Source organism: Pantherophis guttatus, chromosome 11 (genome assembly GCF_059756535.1).
Source record: "Pantherophis guttatus breed Tessera chromosome 11, ASM5975653v1, whole genome shotgun sequence".
NCBI classification, from domain to species: domain Eukaryota; kingdom Metazoa; phylum Chordata; class Lepidosauria; order Squamata; family Colubridae; genus Pantherophis; species Pantherophis guttatus.
The window spans coordinates 21,769,497-21,786,855 of record NC_142073.1 but is presented as its reverse complement, the minus strand read 5'-3'; the positions used below and the strand labels follow the sequence as shown (position 1 = coordinate 21,786,855).

Genomic DNA, 17,359 nt, shown 5'->3' with positions numbered 1-17,359 from the left:
TTTCCACCACAAACTTAGGAGATAAGATTTAGAGACTGGCCCAAAGGCCTCCAGGAAGCTTCCACGACTTGGGATGGATTGGTCTTCCCCAGTGTTAAGTCTAACTCCTTAACCACTGTGCTGTGGCCCGCCAGTGGCCAGCTGTTCTGCCCCAGCTACGGATCCCTAAGAACACAGCACACACAAACTCTGAACAAAACTTAGTTTACTCGAATAACGCAGTTTTAGCAACTGCTGCTTAACACCCTGCCAGAATTCCACAGATAAGATAATCAGAGTCTTACTGGAGTTGGCAGAAAGCCCAGAAGCAAGGTTGCAGAGATATCCCAATGCAATGATTAGGGAACTAAAGTTGTTTCCTGCAGCTTGTTACAATAGGCTAAGGGAGTGGCCAATTAGCCCCAAGCCTTACTCTCGAGGAGACCTCCTCCTGAGGAACCACTCCTGCCTTTTGGCAGCTCTGCATGCCCGTGCATTGAGAAGAGGCTCCTCCTCTTCCTCCTCTTCACTTATGGGAGCTTCTGGAGGTTCTGAAGGCCCTGGCTGAATCCCTGCCTCTGGCACCACATCTTCTTCAGCCTCCTCGCTGTCCGACTCGAGCACCGGCTGCTGGCGCAGCACACCAGCCTCATCGTCGGGATCAGCAACAATCTGCGCAGACCGCTGGCAGGCCACAACACCAGCAGATCTGGCAGCAGATTCAATGAGGAGGTTGAGAAAGAACATGGGCCAGTCCTGGGGAACGCTCTGACGAGTGCTCTGTGTCAGAGGCAGAGATGGGGCCAGGGCCGTCTGATAGTTGTCAGCTGCCTTCGGAATCAGACATCAGTGGGGCAGAACAGCTGGATCCTATTCCCAATGTGTGCATGTGCAGAGCTACCAGGAGAAGGGAACAGCTAAGGGTCGACTCAGGAGTAAAGCCACAGGTGGACGGTGAATGGCCCCTTCCACAGGGAATAAAGAGGAGCGAAGGGGAGGGGAATTTGCAGGAGACAATTAGTTCATTTGGGTGAAGATCCGTTCCTGCATTCTTGCCGAGTATTGTCGGTTACAGGTGGAGTCTGAAAAGATATTGGCCTGGCCACTCTCCAAGCCTGATAAAGGTCGGTAATTGTGAACTATCTTGAAAGACTGTGGGAGAGGAAAGACTTTGCGGGAGAGGAATTCACTGTGAATTAAATCAAAGGGGTTTATCGGGATGAGGACTCGGCTTCGCGCTGCTGGGGAAGCCTAGGCCAGAACACACTGTCCTCTCTTTACCTGATTGTTAGTGAAGACCCTGAATATGTGCAGTTCGGAGTCTGGAGCAAATCCTTGGCACTCTCTCATGCTAGCTATCACGCCTGCGACAAAGGTCCCGTGGCCCAGGCCTGTTGACGATAAACAACCAAGTAAGATATATATTATATTTGGTATACTTTTATACCAAAGTATACTTTGATATACTATCTTTGGTATATTTTTAAGGTAGTTTGATGTGTTGCTGTCTGGTCAATTATGGCTAGGGAAGAGATAATTTTGTGGCGAGGAAAAGAAAGGAGGAAATACAGGCGGTCCACCAGTTACGACCACCACTGAGCCCAAAATATCTGTTGCTAAACGAATATTTTTGTTCAGTGGATTTTGCCAAATTGGATTGCATGGAAATAATTGGAATATTCATGTTCATATTGATTAATATACAAAAATGATAGTTATATAACTAATTGATTTATATTAAAATGTTGAATTTGTATTAAACAATTGTAATATTACATAATTACCCGATGTGGGGATGGATATAAAAATAGATGACAATGGGAAGGAGTATAATATAGAATAGAAGGGGAAAATTGAATTTGATTAAGATTAGAGATGAGGATGAGGGTAATACTGTTTTTTTAAAAAAAATAGATGAGGAATAAATATGGCAAAAAGGAAATATAGAAATTGTAAATTTAATTGAAATGACAAAACACTGTTTACATTTGTGAACCAGCCAAATACTCTGTTCAAAGAAAATACATTGTATGTTTGTATGTGTGTTTGTCTAAAAAATAAAAAAAAAACTTTTAAAAAAATAAAACAATCAAAAAAGGTAGGTGCGTCTTATACTCCGAAAAATACGGTAAATCCTACCATTCCCCACCATCCAATCAGAGCTGAAGAAGCTTCATGGATGGGAAGTGAAACGTCTTCAAAAGAAAAAAAAACCCCAAGAAAGTCCAGTTGCCTCCTGAAAAAGCACCTTTGGGACAACCATGACCTGGATGACTGAGAATCTCTACAGATGTTTAGCTATACAATTTGGGATGAAGACCCTTTGAATGGTGTGGGAGTAGGAATTAATTTCCAGAGGGAAAAAATTGCAGACTACAGGAATCATTTGCACTACTCAGGTGACCCTGAGGACACAGATAAACCTCCAGGTGCTTCAAGGACCCTCTAAAAGAATTCAAACGACCAGCTGTCTGCAAGGAATATAAATCCTTCCATTCCCCACTATTCTGTCAGAGCTGAAGAAGCTTCGTGGATGAGAAGCGAAACGTCTTCAAAAGGAAAAAAACCAAGAAAGTCCAGTTGCCTCCTGAAAAAGCACCTTTGGGACAACTGGTTAAAAGAAAGTTTTGGGTTTTTTGTTTTTTTTTACCATCATCCAAAGTTCTCTCGTTTGTCCAGTTTGTCCTCTCTTTTACATTTTTGAAGTGTGGATGTTTCTCGCTGAGTCCAGTATCGAAGACAGCCACTCTTACACCGCCTCCTATTTGTACAGAAGGTTGAAACAATGACAGGTTAGTGAAAGAGATCCGGTTCTGATGGTATTTTAAGAAACCATTCCTGCATGCTTAGATAGATGACAGATAGATAATAATGCTTACATAAAGTTTTATAGAAATATTTTGCCTGCCTTTTGAGTTTAGCAGGTTGCATCAGTGTTTCTCAATCTCAGCAGCTTTAAGATAGGTGGACTTCAACTCCCAGAATTCTCTCACCTTAAAAGGTGAAGGTAAAAGTTTCCCTTCTCGAGTCATGTCTGACTCTAAGGAGCAGTGCTTACCTCAGTTTCTTAGCCGAGGGAGCCAGCGTTGTCCAAAGACATTTCCGTGGTTATGTGGCCAGCATGACTATATGACAAGGGGCCTGGAATATAGTTATCTTCCCACCAAAGTGGTACCTATTTATCTACTTGCAGTTGCATGCTTTCGAACTGTTAGGTGGGCAGGAGCTGGGGCAAGGAACGGGAGCTCACCCCATCGCATGGCACTCAGGTCTCAAACCGGACTGTCAGCTTTCCAGCTCAGCATCTCTAACTGCTGAGACCTTGCGCCTCTTCACAAGAATGCTACATAAAGTGTCTTTTGATAAAATTAAAAAAAAATTAAATTAAAAAATAATAAAATAACATAAAATAAAATAATAAAATAATAAAATAAAATAAAATAAAATAAAATAAACCTGCAGAGAATTATAATATGAACGATGTCTAATGTATAATATATATGTGTGTGTGTATATTATATATTTATTTTATTTCATGTATTTATATGTATACACACACACACACACACACACACACACACACACACACAGAGTACAAAAAAGGGAAACTAATCTTTCTAACCAAGATAAAAAATAAATAAAAAAAATTAATCAAAAATAAACCTGCAATGAGACTTCTTCCAACTTCTAATATTATTTGTTTTGTACTAGAAAGGGAAATTCTAACCTTTCTAACCGAGAGTTAGCTGTGCAATGGCTAATTATAAAGCCCTTTTGTAGTTATAAAGACTCTACATGGCATCTACTCACAGACCTACCTGTAAAACCCATTTGCCAGAGCACATCTGCCTGAAGGGTCTGTGCCACCTGCCGAGGTATTGCTCTCAGCAAGCGCCTGCTGGAGTGCCTGCCCGTCGCGTGCCAAAACCCGGAACCCAGAGACAAGCTTGCCCTTCGGAGCGGGCGGGAAGACTGCCACTTCTGCGTCCATCTGGTCTCATTGCAAGGAGTAGCTGAATCTGCTGCAGATTTGAGAAGCACAGAGATATAACTTGACCAATGAGGGCATTTGTATACTGCCTAGTTTCTCATGTCTAACTACCCCTCCGTTTGTTTGATTATTTATTTATTTAAAACATTTGTGTAGCTTCCCCTTATTGTATTGAACTTTGAATGGTTAGAACTTTCAGACTTTCTACAATTCCAGCATGGTAGGAGCCAGGTAAGTTATCAGGAGGAGCTACATTTCAGGGGAGAAGTTGGGGGTGCAGCGAGAAAGCGGGTTGACTTCTAGGATTCCAATAATGGATGACAATGTGCTAATAAAGGAGAATATTTGGAGCTCGGGATTGAAGTGAGGGGCCCTTCTGATGCTTTGGAAAAGGCAAGACAAGAAGCAATGGGTGGAAACTAATCAAAGAGAGAAGCAACCTAGCAGAAATTTCCTGACAGTGAAGGTAATAAACTAGTGGAACAGCTTGCCTTCAGAAGTTGTGGAGGTTTTTAAGAAGAGACTGAACAGCCACTGGTCTAAAATGGTATAGGGCAGTGATGGCGAACCTTTTCGGCACCGAGTGCCCAAACTGGAAGGAGGGTACGCACTCGAAGTGCATGCCGACCAGCTGGTTTTGGGTTTTGGGTGCGCACTGGCCAGCTGGTCTTCGGGGTTCCCGGAGCACGTGAAGACCAGCTGCCCGGGGCACATGCACACGGTGGAAACCAAAAGAGCAGCTGGCGACGGCGCGCGTGCCCACAGAGAGGGCTCTGCGTGCCACCTCTGGCAGGCATGCCATAGGTTCGCCATCATGGGTATAGGGTCTCCTGCTTGGGCAGGGGATTGGATGGACTAGAACAGTGATGGCTAACCTTTTTGCCATTGCGTGCCAGGAGAGGGGGGCGGGGGAGGGTCACACGCGCACGTGCCCACGTGCATGCGTGCACAACCCTCTCCCCCCCGCTCCTGGCACATGATGGCCTGGTAGGCCCGTTTTTCTTTCTTACCTGGTTCCAGATCCTCTCTGTGTATCTGGGAAGGGCGAAAACAGCCTTTCCCATTCCCTTGGAGGCCCTACGGAGGCTGAAAGGGCCATTTCCCAACTCTCGGTGGGACAGGAAGTGACATTTTTTGCTGTCCCCAGCCTCCAGAACCTCTCTAGGAGTCTCTAGGAGCCTCTCTAGGAGTCTCTGGAGGCTGGGGACAGGAAAAAACGTCACTTCCTGTCCCACCGGGAGTGGGGAAATGGGCCCTTTCAGCCTCTGTAGGGCCTCCAAGGGAGTGGGAAAGGCTGTTTTCGCCCTTCCCAAATACACAGAGAGGATCTGGAGCCAGGTAAGAAAGAAAAACGGGCCTTCCCCACCCCGCCCCCAGGCCCTCCAGAGGCAGGAAACAGCCTGTTTCCCTACTTCTGGTGGGCCCAGAAGGCCCGAAAATCAGCTGGCCGGCACGCGCATGCGCCCCAGAGCTGAGCTGGCGTGCCCACTAATATGGCTCCGCGTGCCACAGGTTCGCCATCATGGGACTAGAAGACTCCAAGGTCCACACTGCTTAGCATTTGAAATTCTGGTCCCAATTATGGTTGTAAGTTGAGGACTACCTGTATATGAAGCTCACTTTCTGTAAACAAATTCATAAAAAGTGTATATCTCTGATGATAATCTATTAATCGTATCTAAATTGCCATAGTGGCAGATTCAGCCTTGGCAGTTGGTGAAAACATGCAGTCTGTGATTATCTTGGGCATGCTTTGACTCCACCCTTCTGAGATTCAGAGGGCAGGTTCTCCATCCTGATAACACTCTCAGTAGCATCAAAGCTCAGTTCAAGGTGAAAGACAATCTCTCGCAAGGCCAAAAGCAAGATTGCCAAACTGAAAGACGGTAAACGAAAGACTTTGTGGACTCCTTAACTGAAACAGAAAAGAATCTGCAACTTTATCAGCAAAATGCAGAGATTGGACACCGTGAGCTGTAAGGATATTCTGGGAAAGGAAGAAAACAAAGAATGGAATGGCCCAGTCTTTTTCCTACTGGGCGTATAGATCAAAGGGGATGGGACAATCCCAACACTGGGTAAGAGCTGTTGATGGTACATATTCCCATTGTCACTGAGGATGCTGCCATGTGTGGGGAAAGAGCACTCCAAAACCACAAAACAGACAACAACTGGGGTTTTTCCATCACGTGGCATGGGAGCAAGTGAACAACCCCGAATGGATTGTTAACAGTGAATTTGGGTTTACTATCATCGTTTTACTGTTGTTAACCTAGCCAGAATCTTCCAACTGGGACAAACTACAAAAAATAATAGTAAAATAATAATAATAAATAATAATAAAATAAATGAAATGAAATAAAATAAAATAATAAAATAAATAAAATAATAAAATAAAAATAAAATAAAATAATAAAGTAAAATAGTGAAATAATAAATCATGAAATAAAAATAAAATAATAAATAAAAAATAATAAAAATTAAATTAAATTAAATTAAATTAAAATAAAATAATAAAATAAAATAATAAAATAAAATAATAAAATAAAATAAAATAAAATAATAAAGTAAAATAAAATAATAAAATAAAATAAAATAAAATAATAAAATAAAATAAAAGTTCTTCCCTTTCCTATGGGTTTTTAAGCACATTTGGATGAGGAAAAAAGACAACCGAAGCCTTATGGCACCACCAGAAGGCATCAACAGATGTCCAGTATAAAAAATACAAAACATTTGTTAAAAAAAACCCCAAAAGGGCTGAAATCTCACAAGATAGCAAAACTCTCAAGAAATGTGGCTATCACCTGAACTCTCACAAGATTTCAACTATTTTAAAATGTATCTTTTTTATTTTTTAAATCTATATGCTGTCCATCTCACTATTGAGCAACTCTTTAAATAATTTTACTTTATACGTTGGCACACACAGCATCATACAATGTTAAGATGAAGGTGTCCAGTGCCAGGAAAGATTACCAACCCTATACAAAGCCATGCGTAGCAATTGTTCCACAAATTACAGCTTCTGGTTTCACCATCCTCACTGCCAACAACCTCCAAAGCAATTTCTTGACGGGAGAGAAATCTTGTTTTCTCTCTCCCACAGAATGGTTATACTTTTCCCCAGTTAACTAATCCCTTTGCAAGAAATCACAATGCCAGTTCAGGGGTTTGGGCAGAGAGTGAAACATTAGAAAAGATCCTCAAACCTCCTTCAGTGGTGGATTTTCAGGAAGGCTCCACACTCCACACGGAAGGGACATTGTTTCTAAACCCACATCAATTAATAGCTTAATTTTGGATTATGAAGCAAGATCCTTGGTGAAGTAGCTGAGACACAATGAACAAAGACTGAAAACCCTAAACCAAGTTAACAGATTAACGAAGGTGGAAGGGACCTTGGAGGTCTTCTAGTCCAACCCCCTGCTCAAGCAGAAGACCTTATACCATTCTGGACAGATGGCTGCCTAATAATATCTTCTTAAAAATCTCCAGTGTTGGAGCACCCACAATTTCTGGAAGCAAGTCGTTCCACCAATTTAGTTTTCACTGTCAGGAAATTTCTTCTTAATTCTAGGTTGTTTCTCTCCTTGATTAGTTTCCACCCATTGCTTCTTGTCCTGCCCTCAGGGGCTTTGGAGAATAGCTTGACTCCCTCTTCTTTGTGGCAGCCCCTGAGATATTGGATGACTGCTATCCTGTCTCCCCTAGTCCTTCTTTTCCTTAAACTAGACATACCCAGTTCCTGCAACCGTTCTTCATATGTTTTAGCCTCCAGTCCCCTAATCATCTTTGTTGCTCTTCTCTGCACTCTTTCCAGAGTTTCAACATCTTTTTTACATTGTGGTGACCAAAACCGGGTGCCATATTCCAAGTGTGGCCTTACCAAGGCATTATAAAGTGGTATTAACACTTCACATGATCTTGATTCTATCCCCCCGTTTATGCAGCCCAGAACTGTGTTGGCTTTTTGGGCAGCTGCAGCACACTGCTGGCTCATATCTAAATGGTTGTCCACTAGGACTCCAAGGTCCCTCTCACAGTTACTACTATTGAGCAAGGTACCACATATACTGTACCTGTGCACTTGGCTTTTCTTGCCTAAATGTAAAACCTTACTTTTCCCTAGATTGAATTTCGTTTTTAAAACGAAAGGAGCCTGGATAGCTCTGCAGACAAGGCACTGCAATTTAACACCAGCTGCCTGCAATTAAGGTAAGTTCGAATCTTGCCAGGCTCAACGTTGACTCAGCCTTCCATCCTTTCTAAGGTAGGTAAATTGAGGACCCAGTTTGTGGGGGCAATAAGCTGGCTTTGTATAAAATATACAAAAGTATGAAGGCTATTGCTTAACGCACTGTAAGCCGCCCTGAGTCTCCAGAGAAGGGCGGCATATAAATCAAATTAAAAAAAAAACAAACGAAACTCATTTTTAAAGTTTGATTTTAAAAACCAAACTTGATTGGGAAACAGTAAAATTCCAGAGAAAGATAAGAGTTAAGTGTATGACAACTGGCCAATCCTTCCCGGGAACAATTCATGGAAATGCTAAACATGCTTACTCTCGGTGTACTTTAGCGAGCGAAAGACTTTTCTTTGTGGCGTAACCCGTTTGATATTGGGATGGTCTTCAAGGGTCTCCACTCCGACTTTCTGATTCTCGTGGATCTGGATCACTTCAAAGTCACTGGGGTAATCGCTGGCTGGGTTGTTGCGGGGCACAATCCTCCAGTTTTCTATCTCGCTGCTCTTCAGCACTCTTGAAATAAATTTGCTTCTCGCTTTGGCTGAAAAGTAGCCGTTGAACGCCACGATATATTCTGCAAAGGGACCCATTAGAAAAATACACATTTTTTTCTTATTGGGAATGACAGATGGTAAATATAATAAAAATGTAACCTACCTAATATTACATATATTAACAGCTGCAAGAATAGCATTTGCTCAGAAATGGAAGAGTAAAGAAACACCTTTATGTTATGTAAAATCTTCAATTGTGCAGAAATGGACAGACTCACATTGGAACTCAAAAATAAAAGTGAATCAACGTATTATGAAATCTGGACTAAATTTTATGAATGGTTAGACAACAGGAAGAACGCCAAAAGTAGGTGTAGTGAGTGTCTAGAAATATACATGTCAATGTATACTGAACTTGTGTGTGTGATATAAGTTTATTGGATATGGATATAGTTGTTTAGGAGGAATTATGTAATATGCTTGGCATGTAATGAAGTAAGATATATGTAAATTTGTGTATAGATTAAGGAATATATTATTTATTAATTTGAATTAGATGGAAATGTTAGAAACTGGAGATGTCAAACCATGTCCATTGTTTTTTAAAATTTGAATTATTAATAAAAAACTTTTTTTTAAAAAAAAGAAAAATATACATTAGAAAAGGCAAAGGAAACCATACCGTTATATAGGGGCCTAAAACCTTTTACTGGAACAAGTTTAGGAAGGGGCACTAAATCAATTCCTCTAAGGAGACACGGAGAGAAAATGTTCCTGAAAACAAAGCGTCAGCCCTCCTGGATAAGGCAGGCAGGAAACACGACTAGATATATTAACAGTGCCTCTCTCTCAGCCGAACCCACCTCACAGGATTGTTGTGGGGAAACTTAAGAGGAGGAAGGTGTGTTGGGTATGTTCACTATTTAGAGTTATTTGTAAAAATAATAAATGCGGAGAGTAGAATGGGATAGGATAGGATAGGAATAGAACAGGTATAGAATAATAATAGAATAGAACAGAATAGATTATTGATTATAGAGAGAAGAGAAGAGAAGAGAAGAGAAGAGAAGAGAAGAGAAGAGAAGAGAAGAGAAGAGAAGAGAAAAGGAAGAATAAAATAAAAACAGGCCATTGCAAGCCTGAAGGCATAAGCCACCACCAATCAACTGCTTGGTTCATTAGGAAGGGTCTCTGCTAAGTTTCTTCCTCTGACCGTCAAGCCATTGGGAGCTCCTGCCTCTCTTCTCCGATTGCTTCCTAGGCAGCATCTCTTCCCTCCTTTACCCAAGATCATCCACATATTCCATTAGAGAAAGGAACCGGGCAGCACCCTAGTGCTCCTTGATTTTCCTTTAGGTCAGGTGGCATACAGCAAAATATCAAAAATTCCTTTCAAGTGCTTGAACTCCAGTTGTCCTCAAGTTATGACCACTCATTCAGGACCGTTCAAAGTTGCAGTGGCACTAAATGAGGGCCCCTTACGAAGAGTCCGTGAAGATGTGGCCACCGTAGCACCCCCAGAGTCACCTGATCAAGATCTGTGGTGCGTAGCGCTTGGATGTGAGCTGTGGTCATGTGATCACAATTTCTGGCATTCCCTGCCAGATCCCACAAGCAAAATCAATGGGGAAACCAGCGGGAAGTCAGAAGTCACTCCTGCCACTTTTATGTCTGCCTAGAGTCCAGAAAAAAAGAGAGATGCGGTGGCTCAGTGGCTAAGACGCTGAGCTTGTCGATCGAAAGGTCGGCGGTTCAGCGGTTCGAATCCCTAGTGCCGCGTAACAGGGTGAGCTCCCGTGACTTGTCCCAGCTTCTGCCAACCTAGCAGTTCAAAAGCACGTAAAAAATGTAAGTAGAAAAATAGGGACCATCTTCGGTGGGAAGGGAATGGCGTTCCGTGCGCCTTTGGCATTGTGTCATGCCGGCCACATGACCACAGAGACGTCTTCGGACAGCACTGGCTCTTCGGCTTTGAAATGGAAATGAGCACTGCCCCCTAGAGTCATGAACGACTAGCACATATGTGCGAGGGCAACCTTTAGGAGTCCAGACAGCCTGCCCCTCTCCCTGGCCATACTCCAGAGCACCTACTCCAGCACCAAGGCTGATTTCACAGGAAGTTTGCCATTGCTTGCTTCTAAGGGCTGAGAGAGAGTGACCGGCCCAAGGTTACCCAGCAGCTTTGTATTTATCATAGGATTATAACTCATTGTTTCCCTATTTCTAGCCTGATGCCTTAACCACTGTACCAAACTGACTTTCCCATGAATTCTTCCAGATTACAGTTCGGTTAAATGACCATTCAAAGTTACCTCACTGAAAAAAGTGACCTATGACCTTTTCCCCACATCTACGACCCTATGGTCACATGATCAAAATTTAGACGCTTGACAACGGACTCATATTTATGACGGTTGCAGTGTCCCAGGGTCACGTGATTCCCTTTTGTGAACTTCTGACAAGCAAAGACAATGGGGAAACCAGATTCACTTAACCGTGTTACTAATTTAAGCAACTGCCGTGACTCACTTAACAACGGTGGCAAGAAAGGTCGTAAAATGGGGAAAAATTCACTTGACAACTGTCTCACTTAGCAACAGAAATTTTGGGCTCAATTGTGGTCGTAAATTGAAGACTACCTGTATTAATCGATGCAATTCTCATAAAATGTCTTGATGCAGGACACCTCCTAATAAAAACAGTTCAGGTTTAAAATCTACATGTTTTCCTATCATCTTTTCTAACCACTTATGCAGTTTTGCCCAGATTTTTTTTTTTTTTTTTTGCTTTAACACCAGTCCACCACATGTGATAATACCGTATGTGCCTGTTTTTTGGTTACATTTCCAACATTTGCAGGACACCTTGATATGTTTGCTGTTCACACACAAAGACTAATTGGTCGTGACACAGCAAGCCCCCAACGCAGCTGTAGTACACAACATTTTGTGGCAGATACTCAGGCCTTTCGCAGCAGGGATCCAATATTCCCCAGGATTAGAAAGCTGGAAAAAATAACTGCTCTAGTCCATGACTCATCTCCGGCTTCGAGCGAAACAGTTTTCATACACCATACAGGACACGCACTTTGCCGCCTGCGACAAAGTAGTTAATAATGAGCTATAGGCTTAACCAAGGTCAGAGTCTCCAAGGCCAGCTGTGTTATTTGGCCTTCTGAGGACAACAATCCTACAAGTATCTTTCCCAGTCATAAAAAAATATACTGCAAATAAATTAATCAGCCCTTTGATGCCATGATAAAAGTTTCTTTATGCAACTGCCTTCTTCTGCCCAACGCCAGGCCAGTCGTTTTCAGCAGACCTTTTCTATACAGGGAGTCCTCGATATACGACCACAATTGAGCCCAACGTTTCCATTGCTAAGCAAGACAGTTGTTAAGTGAGGTTTGCCCCATTTTATGACCTTTCTTGTCACGGTTGTTAAGTGAATCAAGGCAGTTGTTAAGTGAATCATTCAGTCATTAAGTAAATCTGAGTTTTCCCCATTGACTTTCCATGTTGGAAGCCCGCTAGGAAGGGTAAGGCTAGAATAGACTATAGACTATAGAATACAAAGAGAAGAGGGGAGGGGAGGGGAGGGGAGGGGAAGGGGAAGGGGAAGGGGAAGGGGAAGGAAAGGAAAGGAAAGGAAAGGAAAGGAAAGGAAAGGAAAGGAAAGGAAAGGAAAGGAAAGGAAAAGAAAGGAAAGGAAAGGAAAGGAAAGGAAAGGAAAGGAAATTTTATTCGGCCAAGTGTCATTAGACACAAGGAATTTGTCTCTGGTTCATAAGCTCTCAATGCACATGCAAAACAACAGAGTAATGGTGATGAGGTGACCCCGGGACAGTTCAACTGTCATAAAGCTTGCCAGTTATCAAGCTCCCGAATTTGATCACATGACCATGGGGATGCTACAATGGTCATAAGTGTGAGAACTGGTCATAAATCACTATTTTCAGGGCTGTTATAACTATGCACTAAATTACAGGTAGTCCCAACATTTCTGTTGCTAAGTGAGACATTTGTTAAGTGAGTTCTGTCCCATTTTACGACCTCTCTTGCCGCAGTTGTTAAGTGACTCACTGCAGTTGTTGAGTTAGTAACACGGTTGTTAAGTGAAATTGGCTTCCCCATTGGCTTTGCTTGTCAGAAGGTGGCGAAAGGGGGTCACATGATCCTAGGACCCTGAAACAGTCATAAGCATGAATCGGTTGCCAAGTGTCCACATTTTGATCACATGATCATGGGGATGCTGCCATGGTCACAGGAGTGAAAAACAATCATAATTTACTTTCTTCAGTGCTGTTGTAACTTTGAACGGTCACAAAACGAACTGTCGTAAGTCGAGGACTACCTGTAAATGGCTGTAAGTCGAGAATTATCTGTAGTTTCATTTTATAAGAGACAGCCATACATACATACATACGTACGTACGTATGTACGTAAAGGTAAAGGTTCCCCTTGCACATATGTGCTAGTCATTCCCGACTCTAGGGGGCAGTGCTCATCTCAGTTTCAAAGCCAAAGAGCCAGCGCTGTCCGAAGACGTCTCCGTGGTCATGTGGCCGGCATGACTAAACGCCAAAGGCGCACGGAACGCCTTTTGTTCCCTTCCCACCAAAGGTGATCCCTGTTTTTCTACTTGCTTTTTTAACGTGCTTTCAAACTGCTCAGTTGGCAGAAGCTGGAACAAGGAACGGGAGCTCGCCCCATTACGCGGCACTAGGGATTCGAACCGCTGAACTTCCAACCTTTCGATCGACAAGCTCAGTGTCTTAGCCACTGAGCCACCGCGTCCCTACATACATACATAATGTATGCACAAACATACATGCATACATAGATCTATTGCATTTTGCAAAGGCTGCATTAAATCTGCTGCAAGGAACTCATTACCGTGTTCCACGACGGTTGAGGAGAATTCCACCTTCAGGGTCAGATGAGAGCAGTCGGGACATAAATGACTTTCGTGAGAGGAGTTCCCCAGCCTGGTGCCCAGGTGCTGTTTGCCGCAGAGTAAAATTGCCGTTAGAAACAACCAGGTGTTTGCAAGCCGCATGGTCAGGAAAGGAGGAGGTTTCATTTCCAGATTTCCATGGATTCAATTCACACAGTGATCCTCCATGAATCAGTTTTTTCTCTCTCCCTCCCCCCCTCCCCCCCAGTCTCTTAATTTCAGGGAAAGCTGCTCTTTTAAGCACTCTTTAAGTTGACGGCGTTAAAAGTTTTGTCCGAGCCAAGCAAAAGTCTCGTCTGCATAGTCTTTCCGGATGAAGCCTAATCATCAGGCTCATTTCTTTCTCCGTTTTTTCTCCATTTTTCATTACGGGATCCAGTCACTCGGGATTCAACAGATCGGCCCTGTACTCCATTTCAGACAAGACCGAGTGGAAACGAAGCCAAAATTTAAGGGTGAGGGTCACCGTTCATATTCTGTTCAGATGCAACCTGTAAAAACAAACATTACATGAGTTAAATATTGGTGAAATATATTGACATATCTGGGCTGCAATGCTGATTCAGGTGCTCAAGTTAAAAATGACATGACAAGCTGTGGAAGGGCGCTGGGAATAATGACTGTCAAAACAGATTGTGACTGCCTCCCGCTTTTAAAAAATCTACAACCATTTCACTGGTTGCAGGCAAACTACAAAGGCCAAACCGAGTCAGTTTGGTGAAGTGGAGAAAAGCAACCAGGCTAAAAACTGGGAGACCATGAGTTCTACTCCTACCTTAGGCACAAAGTTAGCTTGGTGACCTTGGGCCAGTCACTCTCTGTCGACCCTAGGAAGGAGGCAATGGCAAACCACTTCCAAAATCTCGCAAGAAAACTGCTAGTTGACATGAGTCAACACTAACTTGACGTCAGTAAAATTGCAGACTACAGGAACCAGGAGCGCCACTCGGGTGACCCTGAGGACACAGACAAACTTCCAAGTGGCCTCAACGACCCTCTAAAAGGATGCAAATGACCAGCTGTCTGCAGGGAATATAAACCCTTCCATTCCCCACTATTCTGTCAGAGTCTGAAGAAACTTCTTGGATGAGAAGCGGAAGGTCTTCAAAAGAAAAAACCAGAAAGTTGCCTCCTGAAAGAGCGCCTTTGGGACAACCATGACCTAGATGGCTGAGAATCTCTACGGACTTGAAGTCACTAAATAAATTAGACCAGCGTAGTCTTCCATCAACTTATCATGTCCATTAAACCATAATTTTAAACTTCTGCACTATTACAAGGGCACTGGCAGAAATGCGAAGTGAAATTGTAGTGAACTAAACAATGCAAACCCAATAGATGTCCGCATTCTTTAATACTGGAAAAGGAGGACTTCCAGCAACACAAATCCGTTGTGCTTGCAGTGTTATCACAGGAAGGCGTCTCGCTAACAGATATACGGGTTGCCCTTGACTCACAACTGGGACCGGAATTTGCATTGCTAAGCTAAGCAAGGTGGCTGTAAGTGAGTTGTGCTCCATTTTATGGCCTTTTTTGGTCACGATTAAGTGTTCCCCCATTGGTTTTGCTTGTTGGAAGCCGGCTGGAGGAGATCGCAAATGGTGATCACGCAACCTGGGGCACTACAACTGTTGTAGATAGCAGGCTGGTGGCCAAACACCTGAATGGCGATCACAGGACCATGAGGATGCTGCAATGGTCATAAGTGCAAGGACTCGTCGTAAGCCACTTTTTTAACTTCAAACAGGTAGCAAACAAATGCTTGTAAGTTGAGGACTACCTGTACTGAACCCACTGCAACGTGCTTTTTCACCTGAACAGAACAAGAAACACTACAGGAATTAAATCAGGATATTCTAATCTGAAAAGAGCTTCGCGTATTTATAATGTATTTACTTTGGACAGGTGAATCAGAAACTAGCTCGCAGCTATTTACACGGTGGCCACATAGATCTTGCCAGGGAAATACGCAACTTAGCAGGATGGACCAAAGGTAAGGTCACAAAAAGGTTGACTAATAAGGATAGGTTAGAGGAAATGAAAGCGGTAAACAATAGCCAAGAAGCCAAAGTCTGCAGCCCAGCCTAGTATCTAACAAAAAGAGCAGAAATAAAAAAAAAAAGCCAGATTTTAAGACATCCACATCCACCTGACCCACTAGAGAGGGGAGGCAAGGAGTGTTGTGGGTCCCATCCCCTAGGGAGGTACATCTGGTGGGACCCTTATCAGAAGCCAGGTGGGAAGGTTGAAAAAAGCTATCCTGGGATGCTGCAACCATTGTAAATATATGCGGTTTTTGCCAAGTGCCCAAATTCTGATCATGAGGCAATGGGGATACTGTGACAGTTATAAGTGTGTGAGGCTCGATCCTACATCACTTTTTTCAGTGCTAATGGAACCTCAAGTGGTCGCTAAATGAATACAGGGAGTCCCCAACTTAGAACAGTTCATTTAGTGAAGTTCAAAGTTACAGTGGAACTGAAAAAAGTGACTTACGATCATTTTTCACACTGACAAGTAGCATCCTCGTGGTCATGCGATAAAAATTCAGACACCTATTATTTATTTGATTTGATTTATTTGATTTATATACCGCCCTACTCCCGAAGGACTCAGGGCGGTGAACAGCCAAACAGTAAAAATACATAGATACAAAATTTAAAAACAAAGTAAAATCGAATTAAACAATTTGGCCCAGACAAATTAAAACACCCCAATCATTTAAAAACCGATTAAAATTTGCATAATTAAAAAGAGGGAAAAGATTAGGCCAGGCCAGCCTGGTGGAATAAAAAGGTCTTAAGAGCGCAGCGGAAGGTGCGCAGATCCGGGATCCTCCGTATCTCCAGGGACAGCTCGTTCCAGATCGTAGGTGCCCCCACAGAGAAGGCTCTCCCCCTGGGGGCCGCCAGTCGACATTGTTTGGCCGACGGCACCTGGAGGAGCCCCTCTCTATGAGAGCGTACCGGCTGGTGGGAGGCTACTGGTGGTAGTAGGCGGTCCCGTAAATAACCAGGTCCTAAGCCATGGAGCGCTCTAAAGGTGGTAACCAAAACCTTGAAGCGCACCCGGAAGACCACCGGGAGCCAGTGCAGCTCGCGCAGGAGAGGTGTCACATGGGAGCGCCATGTCGCTCCCATTACCACCCGCACAGCCGCATTCTGCGCCAGTTGGCAACTGACTCATATTTATGACGGTTGCAGTGTCCCTGGGGTCACGTGATCCCTCTTTCGCAACCTTCCAACAAACAAAGTCGGTGGGAAAGCCAGATTCACTTCACAACCGTGTCACTGACTTAACAACTGCAGTGATTCACTTAACAACCGTGGCAAGAAAAATCGTAAAATGGGGCAAAACTCACTTAATGTCTCACTTAACAAAAGAAATCATGGGCTCAATTATGGTTGTAAGTCAAGGACTACCTGTAGTTGTAAGCTGAGGACTACCTTTACCATCTGCAGAGGAAACTACACACACTTTCGGGTCCCAACCAACACACCTCTGCAAACACACGTGTTCCTCAGACATTTTTGGCATGAGTATATTAAACAACCAAGCGGACATCACACATCCTTGCCTTACTTGCTTGCTCCATGTTGGTCCATACACTAAGCATTCCATTTATGCCTTCCTATGGTTTATTTCCATCACAATCAACCGTCAACTCCTTATTCACACAAAATATTCCAT

General features: G+C 43.2%; 1 protein-coding gene across 1 annotated transcript in view; it reads right to left on the bottom strand.

Moving 5' to 3' along the window:
- Positions 1–17,359, bottom strand: part of MBTPS1 (membrane bound transcription factor peptidase, site 1) — a 68,009-nt gene that overhangs the window by 44,709 nt on the left and 5,941 nt on the right. The window contains exons 2-6 of the mRNA XM_034425490.3: positions 13,609–14,160; positions 8,536–8,793; positions 3,798–4,001; positions 2,630–2,740; positions 1,261–1,370 (exon numbers count right to left, since the gene is read on the bottom strand). Coding sequence (XP_034281381.2) covers positions 1,261–1,370; positions 2,630–2,740; positions 3,798–4,001; positions 8,536–8,793; positions 13,609–13,795 — 870 coding nt within the window. The 5' untranslated portion in view covers positions 13,796–14,160. The remainder of the gene's footprint in view (positions 1–1,260; positions 1,371–2,629; positions 2,741–3,797; positions 4,002–8,535; positions 8,794–13,608; positions 14,161–17,359) is intronic.